The following is an 11955-nucleotide window of genomic DNA, read 5'->3' on the forward strand; positions in this document are numbered from 1 at the left end:
AGAGCCACTATCCAGAGGGGTTGCCTGTTTAGGAACGCAGGGCCTGTTGGTGGCAAGACGGTCAACTGCCGACGGCTCCCGAAGACGGACTATGTTTCAAGGCAGACGGGTTTCTGCGTGAGATGAGATGCATGAAGGTAGGGATTCAGCCATCTGGACGGGAGGACGTGCGGAAAGCCTCAACCGGGAGCACGGTCCAATGCCACATGGTCGAGTGGGACGTGGCTTGGGAGGTGGAGCACGTCGATCGATAGCAGCAGCCGAAATTTGTTAAAGCGTCGTCCTACTCTTCTCCTTGGCACTCTGGCGGGACTAAGCACGACACACGGTCATGGGACGCTCTTGATATCAACTTGGTGGCTGCGCGCTCGGTAGTGCTCGCTACACGTCATAGTCTCCAGCTACTTACTTACAGAACCAGGCTCCTGTCCTCCTTCCCGACGACCCACCCGACGGTCTTGCGCCGAGCATGGGCCCATCGCTATTAGGCGTTTCCAGAGAATTGCGAGACTTGATCTGGGAGTTCTGTCTTACGACCCCCCGACCGTCTCCATCTCTGCCGTCCGGAGACAGGACGGACAATCCGGAATGGGACCAACGATACTTCTTCTGCGCCAACGAGGACGAGCGCATGATAGGCTACCCCCACCGAACACCGCACCTGGAATGCATACCGTTGCTGCAGACGAACCGCCAGATCAACGCCGAAGTCCATGAGACCATAGCCCGGCTCTACTCGCAACGCCGCATGGACTGTACCCTCCAGTTGACCATCTACCGGGAAAAGTATTTCCTGCTGGACTGGCTCTGCCTTCCGGTCAACTCGCTGCACTACGACGACTGGAAGATCCACTTCCGCTTGGTCGAGCCGCCCGTGTGGCGCGTGGACGACAAAAGCGGCGAGCCCGAACAGTCGATGCTGGAGACCTTCTACCCGGACCGCTACCCGCGCGTGCTGTGGTGCTATTTTTATATCATCCAGCGCTTCCTCGAACGCGGCCCCGGCTTCAGGAGCCATCCTGAGTTCCACATCACGCAGGCGCCGCCCAAGACGCGCAGCCTGCGGCGGCTGATCATCGACATCAGCACCAAAGTCTGCCCTACCTCGTCCTCGTCGCCCACGGCGCTGCCGGAGAAAGAGTACCGCGGCGTCGGTCCTCGGAACCACAAGCCGACCAGCTTCGACGAATGGCACGACTTCTACACGGGCGGCATGATCGACCCGACCTATTACGCCGAGCAGGCCCGGTTCCTGACCGAAGAGTGGATCTTCAGTAGCAAGTTGCAGTCCCAGGCGCGCATGGCCTTCGAGAGCTACGAGCGCATCCAGATGCGCATCGATGGGAAACCGGTGCCGGGGGCGGAGTGGGACCTGCGCACGTTGGCTGGCTCGGCGTATAGGTGCCCGAATGGCGTGAGATGCGCGGTACTGGACCGCAATACCGCGATGCCGGCTCGGAAGCTCTACGGCTGTCTCGTGGATGCGGGCGTGGTGAGGAAACAGGAAGGCTAGAAAGGGAATAAGACACGACAACAAGAATTATACCACGATCGGCGCCCCACTTGCTGTTCCCAGAGCTGGCTGGCCAAAGTCAGTCAAAAGTGCAGCTCAAAACAGGTCTCACGCGGATCCGCAGCAGTGGTAAGGCGTTGCAGACGGCTAACGGTTGCCGGTTCCGCCGCACCCGGGTCTGACGTTAATGCATGTTGAGTGAGGCCTATCGGAGGAAAGGGAGAAATATCTGTCAGTTGTCTGGGTTTGGCTGGGCGAAAGAACGTGCCGTCGTGAGCCGCCCAGCAACGTGAGCGCACGGCTGACTAAGACCCCACCCCCACTTCCTGCTTACCCAGCGTCTAGGCTTTCTCCACCTAGGTACCTCACCGCCCGCACCGACATGACCTCACCCCCATTACCAGAGCGCCTCCACGGCTCCATGAACCCTACACCCGATCCTGGACCCTGGCGTCATGAAACCAAAGCCTTGTGACTCCCCCCAGACCACGAAACAGAACCCCGTGGACCAGACCGATCCGACAGAGGAATCTTGCCTCCTCCTCTTACTTCCCAGGGAGCTCCGCGACCTTGTCTGGGAATGCACTCTTCTCTCTGCTCACGCCCCACCTCCGCTCTCGTCACCCGCGAACATCGCCTCGTCGTATCGCCAGTACGACTCATGGGGTGAAGAAGCCAACCACTACCCGCGCCGCACCCTGGTCAACAGCACCGCTCTGCTCTGCTGCAACCGCCAGATCAACGCCGAAGTCTCCGATGCCATTGCCCGCTTACGCGCCCAGCGCCGGCTAGCATGCTCGTTGCGCATCCTTCTGCGGAACGAGAGGCACCTCTTCATCGACTGGACCTGCGTGCCTGCCGTAGCAACCCACTATGATGCCGTCCACATCGACTTCAAAATCGTCGGCAAGCCCCAACCAGCCGGCGGCGCCAGCAGCCGCGGCTTACCCATGAAGACATTGCATCCATCCGCCTTGCCCGGACACCCCCTCTCGCGCGCCAGAGCCGCCTCCTCCGCCGGCACGCCCTGGACCTCGCTCCTGTACGAGCGCAAGGACCGCGACTTCTCCTTCCACCGCCACCTGTTCAAACTGCTCGCCCGCCTGCGCAACTACGGGCCCTCTTTCCTCGGCGACCCCGTCATCTTCTCCGCCATCACCACCCCCGCCAACACCACCACCACCGCCACCCCCGTCACATCCTCGCCGACGCCACCCCAGAACCCCCCCAAGCAACAACCCCCGCCAACGCGCCGGCGGACGCCCACCACCCCCACGACCTTCACCCTCCTCACCATCAACGTCCTCACCCCGCCCACCTCCCACACCGACCCCACCGCCTTCCGCCCGCCCCTCTACCCCTGGCTCATCAGCGGCAGCGGCGGCGCCGGCGCCCCCCGCCCCCAGATGTGGATGGCCATCGTGCGGCGCCACCATCGTTCCGTCTCGTCTGCAGACAGCAGTGACGGCGGCCTCGTCCCTCCCGCCGTCGTGACGGCGTGCTGCCGCGAGTTCTTCGCGTGGGCGCTGCATTCGCGCAGCACGGCGGGAACGATGGCGGTGGTGCCGGTGCCCGGGGCGGGCGGCGCGACGGGCAGGGGGGAGAATGCGTTTTTGAAGGAGGGGTTCGGGGGCGTGAGGGTGCTGCTGGATGGGAGGGAGGAGCAGCCGGGGTTGGAGGAGGTGATGGGGGAGATGGGGCCGCCAGGCGCCGCAGAGGGGAGGAGCGGCAGCAGCAGCAGCAGCAGCGGTGGGAGGCGGCGGTGGTGGGAGCCCGTGTTTAAGGATGAGGCCGAGGCGTTTGCGTGTGACGGCGGCGGGAAGGAGGGGGATGGGTTGCATCGGTATTGTCGCGTGACGAGGGAGCTGAGGAGGTGGAGTTAGGCCCCGGTCTGGGCGGTGGATCTGGGCTTTGCCCTCCAACGGAAGAGAGCGAGAACGTCGGGACGGGAATGTGGATCGACTTCGGAGATATCCAAGGGAGTATGACTTGTATCTTGATCAAATATACAGAAGAGTTTGATGAAGCAGGCTTCTCATCCTATGATCCAGTGTCCAATGAACGTAACGTGATAATAACTGGCCCAGACGGTTTACTTCTCGCACTTCACACGTTAGCCCCCAACGATGTGATTTGCATCAAAGGCCCCCGTGGAAATGCCTAACGACCTTAGTCGTTCACCCATGCTTTTAGATTCGTAATGTTCACTTGAGTGAGACCCGAGTTTTTCCTATTGTATTTGGATGGCTATCTGATCTTACTCCCTTCTTATTTTGGAAACTTTACCTAATTTTAAACCCTCTGCTTGTTGGTTTAAAGCATTGCTTTTTAGATCTAGAGGTCCATCGGACTTTACGAATTCTCCTCATACGAGGTACTTAACGGCGGGTATTCTCCTTCTTCCCGTCCTTCCTTTTCCTTTTCCTCCTCTCATATTTCCTCATATCTCGGTTTCAATCCTTGCCCGCACCGCAACATCAAAAGCTGCACATCCAACAGGCCCTTGGTATCTTAGAGCCAAGCCAAACATGCCCTCCGTGCCGACCTCGACGATGACATCGAGCTCCGCCTACCCCCCATGCGCCCAAACCCACAACTTTAGCGGCTCGCAATGGTCGACGGCGGCCACGCTGGGGCTGCTCAGCCTCCTCGCCATGCTGCTCGTCCCTCTCGTAACTTTCTTCGTCCGTCGCAACGTACCCGTCACCCTCGACGATTGCACGACCATATTCAAAGGCCGGACACATCGAGGTATTCTCACCCTTTTGCAGGCCACAACCCCAATTTTTTTTTTTTCAGGCAAAACAGAGACATCTGACGCGGTTAGGTAAGATCACGAAGAGGGAGAGATGGAGCTCTACATGGGATTATGATTCAATGTGACGGGGCCCTCTGTTATTGCCACCTGGTTGCGTTTGCTTTTTTCTCGTATAAAGCGTTGGCGAAGCGGATGAAAGCTACATGGAGCACGAATCCAGCGAATAGGCGAAGCGAGTGCAAGAAGCCTTTTGTTTGCAGAAAGAAGGATTTCATTCGAACTTTTTGTTGATCGCCGATTTCTAGACGACCGTTCCTCTAACGCCAATTCTACCCTATACTCTTACAGCCAGAGAGGGACAATGCCTTTCACTCTGCGAAGTTATCAAGAGAACTCTAGAAGACTCGATACTGGCCAAACAAAAAAGACAGCGTCTGGCGAACGGTCGACAGATAGGTCGCCCCGTGATCGGACCTACCGAGCCACCACGCGAGTACGCCGACGGCGACGGCCATGACGAAGCCGCCGGCCGGACGCCTGTACCGCCAAACACCCCATCTGATGTTCGCCGCCACCTTCTTGTACATGTTCGTGCGCCTGATCTGCTCCTCGTGCTTGACCAGGAGCTGTTCGGCCTCTTCCAGCGTTTGCTTCGTCAGAGCTCGCGGCTCGCGAGTTGTCCTGAGCACACTGTAAGGCGATATTGTCCGCCAGGCACCCCAGGGGAGAGACTCGGGGGGCCTTTTGGCGAAGAGCTCAACGGTCGACGTGATCAAGCCTTCCAGGTCTAGCGGTTTGGGGAGTTTCTGAAGTGTGACGTGCAAGACGTCGATGTCGTCGGGCGGGATTTCGAGAAGCTCGTCTTTACGGGCGAGGATGATCTGGAATAGAGTTGTCAGCCTGGTAGCACAGAGCCGTCTGCGCCAAGGTACACTTACGGCGGCGAAGAGATACACAGAGAAAACAGCCTCGTGCGCCAGCAGGAAATCAAACAGGCGCGCAATGTCGCCGTACTCTTGTATGTCATGGGCGTACATTGTAATGGTGGCGGCCAGGGCAAAGAACGGCTCTGCCGGGCGCAGGTGCTCGTATAGTGTAGGGTCGACGCTGTATAGGATCGACGGGAGCAGTTTCAGATGGGCAATGGCGGCGTCGAGCGATGGAAGCATGAAATCGCGGATACGCAGCAGCGACAGACGGGTCACAGCAGGCACCGCGAGATCGGATCCGAGCACCAGCAGGAAGACCTGGACGATGTCATGGTAGCCCTGAAAGTAGCACAAGCGGGGGTGACGGCGCAAGATCTGAGCAATGACATCGAAGAGCTCTTCCTTGCGCTCCTCGATCTGCTGTTCCGACTGGTCTGCGGAGCGTCAGCGACGAGCGGGCGGGGCGGCGGGGCTCCGGGGTGCGCGGGGGGCCAGCAATACCCTTGGGGTAGTAGACAAAGGAGCGGTTCACGTCCAGCTTGACCTGGTCCTCGTCATGGTGCGGCTGAAGCTCGCCCCAGGCGGTGTCGGTGCCGGCGTGGCTGTCGCTGTCGCTGGCGCTGTCGTGCCCGTCAGGGAAGCTGGGGCGGGAGCCGAGCAGCAACGGCCCTGCAGCACAGTCAGCGCATGGGGACCCGAGTGCCTGGCAGCTTGGTGGGCGTACAGGCGTCGCGGCGCAGGCGGTCGGTGAGCAGGCCGCGGTCGGTGGTTGCAAGGCGGGTCAAGGTGTCGAGGTCGGCGTCCCTGCATGCGCAGCGGATCTGCGCCGCCTTCAGATCGGCGCCGGCATCCGAGGGTGGGCGATCGCCATGAGGGCTGCTCTCGGGCTGCGAATGCTCGTCGTCGCTGCAGGCCGGGGGCGGGGCGGGCTGGAGGTGCTGGTCGTCGTGGGCGGACATGGGCGGCGCTTTGTCGCTCCGCAGGTTGGCGGCGGCGGGAGCGCGGCGGGTCTCTGGCTAGGCCTTAGCTCGCTCGGTACGTCGCCGTAGGTATTGCGGCGGCTGAGGCGCGTGGAGGAGTGACGGCGGTGCATGACGGCCCAAGAAGGCTGCTGCTGCTGCTCCTGCTGCTGCTGCCGTGACCGCCGCCACAGATCTTACGCAGGGGGTTTGTGCCCGTTATTTATGTGACCGCTCACATTGCGCTGACGGTTTGCGCCCCGCGTGTTTTCGCGCGCACCCATGGCCCCGAGCTCCCGATTTGACCAGCTGCATTTCTGCATCCCCAAACGGCACTCAAGGCTCTTCATGTCGCCCCGCTGAGCCCTCCAGCGCAAAACCACCACCGCGCCCTCGGTCCTGTCTAGCTGGATGAGGCTGTGGAACCGCCCTCTCACCATGCCACCGCAATTGCCGCCCTCGCCCGTGTCAACCCGCCGCATGCCTGCCGCCGCGCTCCTGCCTTCTCCCGTCCTCAACCTCTGCCGCCCAGCGCTCATCTCCTACTAATCCGCTGAGCCTTGCGTCGAGCCCACCCCGGTCGCCTGTTCCCTACGTCCGCTTATTGCCACCCACGTCTGTTAAGAGCAGCCTCTGTCCGTGCCCCCCATGGCGCTGCAAACGGGCGTCTTTGAAAACGGCCAGTGGGTCACCCGCCGCGTGAGCATCCAGGACATTCTGCAGCAAAACAGCCAGCGGGAGTCTACCCAAGAGCAACTCCCCTTCAAGCCCCCAATGGAGCAGCCCGTGGTCGGCCTGCTCTCCCGCACCGTGCTCCAGAGCCCTGTCGTCAACTGGATCATCCCCGCCCGCATCCGCAACCGGGAGAAGAACGACGTCGTCTTCATCGGCGAGGACTTCATCCAACTGAAGGAAATCCTCCCCAATGCCCATCTCGAGCATGTCAGCACCAAGGCTGACTTTGGCTCCCGCATTCGCGCTGCCAGGGTCTTTGGGGAGCCCAGGAAGTTCATCCACCCGCCCATGACTGAAAAGGCCCAGATCCCCCTGGATATCGATTGGAATGAGCTTGTCCCACCCCAGATCCTCGTCCTCACCCTGGAGTCTCAGGAGCTCCTGTTCTTGTTCGCGCGCCCCAGGAGAGACGGCTCAATCGAATGGAAGGAGAGCTGCATACCGCTCTCCCCCGACGCTTCTCTTCTTGAACAGCCGGGTAGACATCTGGCTGTAGACCCTCGTTCCAGAGCTCTCGCCGTAGGTGCCGCCGAGAGCTCTATCTTCATATATGCCGCCAAGACCATGGATGAGCTTCGCAGCAACATTTCCCATGACACCCAGAACTGGACGCCGCTCAAGTCTGAACGGCCAGTTGCCATTCCAGGCACCATCCTGAAGATGGAATTCCTCTACCCAGAACCAGATGACGAGCATCACGTAATACTTCTGGTTGTCTATTCCAGAGATGGTAAAACCCGCATGTCTTGCTATGATTGGGACAACAGACACGGCTTGTCGCACATCCGTCCAGTAGTCGAAGGCTTTCCTCTTTCTCACAGTGAGTGGTCTTTCTGTCCATTTCGCCCTGCCACTAATGCCTTTTTTCAGACCAACGCAATCCCCAACTGCTCATTCCACTGCAACATGGCCCCTCATTCATTCTTGCGGGACATGTCGAGATCTACATCCACCAGGAGATCATGACTGGCAACCCAAAAAGGAGTTCCGTAAGTCTCTCCAAGGAAGAAGGTCCAAGGTATCCCGGCAATTCACGGCGCTTCCCGACGTGGACTAGCTGGGCGAGGACGGGCCGTAACTGGATCTGGAACAATAAGCAAGAAGAGAACTTCTACCTTGTGCGTGAAGATGGTGTTGTACACTACATGCAAGTCAATTCCCGCAGTGGTGCCTTGACGAGCAAAGCTGGCCACTTCATGTGCAACGTCGCATCAGCATTTGCAAGTTTGGACGTGGGCTATTACCTAGACACTCCCGATGTCCTGGTGACGGCCGGCGACATGTCACCGGGCGAAATCGTCAAGGTATGTCCCGCTGCACGTTCTTACTGGAGAGTGCTTAACATGTCGCTAGATTGGCCAGTGGCGGGATGAGATCCAGTTCAACGACCGGAAGGGCTCCCAGAGGACACGCGCCCAAATAATGGAGCCGGATTTCATTAATTCAATTCAGAACTGGTCGCCGACTTTGGACTTGATCCTTGCAGATGCAGCCCATTCCAGCAATCCGATTGGTGGCGTGAGGCGCCGAGTTCTTGCCACGTCCGGCAGGAGCCCGTACGGTGCGATTACGGAGATTCGAGCCGGTCTCAACGCCAAACTAGGCCTTACCTTTGACGAAGACGGCCTTGCAGGCGTTACTGGTGTTTGGACTTTGCCGGACTCGTCAGCAGACGGCGTGTATTTCTTGTTGTCGTTCCCTTCATCAAGCATCCTGATTCACATCGCCGGCGACGCCTCGGGAGTGGAGACTGACTTCGACGAGGATAACTCTGGTGTTGACTTTGAGCATGAAACCCTAGTCTCCGGTCCGTTAGGCCAAGGGCTTGCTGTTCAGATAACGCCCAGGGGGTTCATAGCCCTGGATACATTCGCCCTGGGCAAGACACTGCCAAGGAAGGGCTCTTGGACGTTACCTCCGGAGGAGGTACTTCTTGCAGGAGCTGTCTGCTCTAAGCTGTCGACTGCTTATGCCGGAGTCCGTTCGCAACATGGGCTTTCTCTCCAGGCAAAAAGTATAGAACCACGGGGAGAAGATGTAAAGTTCGAGTCTACATCGTCTGTTTCTTTGAGCGCAGATCCCACTTGCATCGAGGTGCTGGAGTATAAACGGGCAAATATGCTCTTCGTGGCCACAACTGATGGCCTGCTCCGGCTGTACAAGATTCAAGAAGATGGAAGTGTCGGACGGCTGTTAGAGCAACATCAGATCTGGCAAGATGCTTCCACACAAGAAACGTTGAATGCTTGTCAGAGTGCAGTGCTTCTGCACGACAATCCGCCGAATGCTTCCGAAACGGACATTGCGATAGTGTGCGGTCTCCGAAGCGGTGATTTGTACGTCATTGAACTTTCCCGCACCGGACTCGAGCAAGCCCTCGGTGGAACGACGCCAGCGCCCGCGACCAGTTTCGCCACTATCTCCTCTACAAAAAGGATAACCCTTGGCCACACAACAGCCGCCGTCGTCAAAGATACCGAGGGGGGAGTCAGCCTTGCCTTTGCCACTTGCGGCGCTGAGTTCTACCGTCTGGACTACGGCAGGGGCCGTCACATCGGTCTGGAGGTCACCAACATTTGGTTCACGGACCGGAATCGCCCTAGCCTACGTCAGAATTCTGTTTCATCGATCTGCAGAATACCGCGCGAGGATTACCTGATACGGGATCTTGGAGGGGCGTTGGTCTGCATTTCGAAGAAGTCGTTCTTCGTTGCACAGTTGGAGGAAGAAAGACACATTGTTCCCAGGAGCATTCCGGTCCAGGGAACCCCGAATAGGGTCATATATTCGGACGCACTCAAGGCGATTTTCGTGGCTTGTCTGGAATCACACACTTTTGATCCGGCCACACGAGATGGTCGTCAGCGTCGGTACGCGCAGAGCTATATTCGAATGTACGACGATGGGCCTGAATCTTCAAGCACGGAAGCCGTCGCAGAGTATGCACTGAATCCGACTGCCAGGGTCAATGCCCTCACGACGTGGACTCTCGAGAGCAATGGGAGGAAATATGTCCACGTTGTGGTGGGTAGCGTTGAAGGAGATGGTAGGAAGGGAACCGTTGTTTGCATCCAAAAGACTACAAAAGATGGCAAGACAAAGTTGGAAAAGACCAAGGACATGAAACTCAAGCAGCAAGTCACTGCGATAGCGAGCTATGGGGAATCGAACTTCCTTGTGGTATGCTACGGGAAGAAGTTGCTCGTATACCAGTATAACGAGGAGACAAAGAGGTGAGTATCTTTGTCGCGAACGCCGTTCGCCCACTGTTCTGACCTGACGATTGCAGGATCCAAACGGCTGGAGAGCATGATCTCCCATCTGCCGGTCTCTACGTTACCACGGAAGCGCCGTTCATCTGCGTCTCAACGGCCTGCGATTCTCTAATCATCCTGAAGGTTGAGCATGACCCGCAAGACCGGACTGCTAACTCCATGAGGTTCGAGCTCCTCTTCTCAGACCGCCAGGCGCGCGATACTTCATTCCACCTACCGCTAGATGTTCCTCACATCTCAAAGAAGCGGGCCACCGATATACCAGATGGTTCCGCCGACGGATTTACCTCTAGTGGCTTAGGCGGCGCGCACAGAAATGGCTTTGCCAAACCAAGTTCACCATCCGCTCCGTCCTCCAACCTGGTTCTCGTGGCTGATAAAGCTGGCTCACTAACACTTCTCCATCTCCCGCGGCGACGAACGCAGCAAACCGCCGCACCGACCTTGCTCGAGGCGTCCTTACCTCGTAGCGTCATGCGCCTACGGCGCGGTCTGATTAGGCCAACGCTCCAGTACCATCGCAACAACCAATCGCAAGACTGCGGCGCACCGAACGGCGTGCTCGTCAACGACATCATCGGCGCCGCGTCGGATGGCACGCTGTTCGGCATCTCGCTCGTGGACGAGAAGGCGTGGCGGCTGCTGCGGCTGCTGCAGAACCTCTGCAACGTGCTGGATCGAGAGAAGCGGGCGGAGCGACCAGGTGGGATGCTCGTCCCGCTCGTCAACGTGGGCATGTCTCACCGATTGATCGCAGGGCCAGTGAGGCTTCTCGACGAGGCGGACGTCGTCGCCTTCGAGTCGGCAGCGACGAACGCCACACCGCAAGCGGAGGGCATGGACATCGACGGAGCGACCGATTACGGCGACTTCGACGACGACGACGATGATGACGCGGCCATGGAACTCGACCACCAATCGTCGCCCGCGGCCGATTCGTCGTCGTCGTCTTCGTTCGCGTCGCCGCATCCCGGGGGCCGTCATGCGCATCAACGACATACCAACGGCAGGACGACGCTGCACGCGCAGGGCCCGCGGTTACACACGCAGAACCGCAGCGCGGAGGCGCTGTTGCGCGCCCTGGATCCCGACAAGGACACGGCAGGGCTCAAGCGGCGGACCGCTTACCATGTCGATGGCGATGCGCTGATGCGTTTCATGGGCAGGGAGGGCGATGATCTGCTGCACACGATGCTGGAGATTGTTTGCGGGGTTGGACCGGGCGGGCCCGGCGAGGAGATTCGGTGGAAGTTTGTGGAATGTGCGAGGGCCGTGGTGGGCGAGGAAGGCGGTGGAAGCCCGATGGTCGAGGAACAAGTTGGTGGCGATGAGCTTGAGGTGGTGGTGCGGAGGGTGGTGAAGTGGTTGAGGGGTGTGCTGGCGCCGGTTCTGTGAAGGGACGGAACGATGCCAGCGAATGTGCTTTGACAGGTCCCTTGGTGGGTATGTCTTCGCCGGCGGATGGAGGGGATTTCGATGTGTGTATTCTCGTTCTTCTCTTCTGCTCTTCTCTTCTTTCACTCCACTCCCTCTTCTTTCAGCCCATCGTTCCAAACATTATAATCCCAATGTTCGAATGCTCGCGGAGGAGACCCATAATCACAGGCTGGGTAGCAGAGTTTTCGGTTGTATATGGGTCGGCTTTCTCGTTTACCGCAGCATTAGGTATACACCAGTGGCTTCGCTTTTGGTTTGGGTGGTGTGCTCATAGCTAGCAACAGCGACTGCATGATAGACGGCCTCAGCATAGCGCAAGTATTTATTTTATTCCTATGTCCTTGGCTTT

The 11955-nt window shown here is 58.8% G+C and overlaps 3 protein-coding genes across 3 annotated transcripts; 2 read left to right on the plus strand and 1 right to left on the minus strand.

Moving 5' to 3' along the window:
* Positions 1-469: 469 nt before the first annotated feature.
* SLS55_000691 (uncharacterized protein) lies at positions 470-1513 on the plus strand (the record flags this gene model as incomplete). The annotated part of the gene is made up of 1 exon (XM_066772201.1): positions 470-1513. The coding sequence occupies one exon, from the start codon at positions 470-472 to the stop codon at positions 1511-1513; it is 1044 nt and encodes a 347-aa protein (XP_066637480.1).
* Positions 1514-4666: 3153 nt separating this feature from the next.
* Positions 4667-6443, minus strand: GYP8 (GTPase-activating protein gyp8; the record flags this gene model as incomplete). Its single annotated transcript, XM_066772202.1, has 4 exons — positions 4667-5152; positions 5210-5634; positions 5702-5869; positions 6440-6443. 4 exons carry the CDS (start codon positions 6441-6443, stop codon positions 4667-4669), a joined length of 1083 nt encoding a protein of 360 aa, XP_066637481.1.
* Positions 6444-6807: 364 nt separating this feature from the next.
* SLS55_000693 (uncharacterized protein) lies at positions 6808-11564 on the plus strand (the record flags this gene model as incomplete). The annotated part of the gene is made up of 4 exons (XM_066772203.1): positions 6808-7714; positions 7765-8198; positions 8248-10127; positions 10184-11564. The coding sequence occupies 4 exons, from the start codon at positions 6808-6810 to the stop codon at positions 11562-11564; spliced, it is 4602 nt and encodes a 1533-aa protein (XP_066637482.1).
* Between the last annotated feature and the right edge of the window lie 391 nt (positions 11565-11955).

Source organism: Diplodia seriata (assembly GCF_021436955.1).
Source record: "Diplodia seriata strain FDS-637 chromosome Unknown scaffold_1, whole genome shotgun sequence".
In the NCBI taxonomy this organism is placed as follows: Eukaryota; Fungi; Ascomycota; class Dothideomycetes; order Botryosphaeriales; family Botryosphaeriaceae; genus Diplodia; species Diplodia seriata.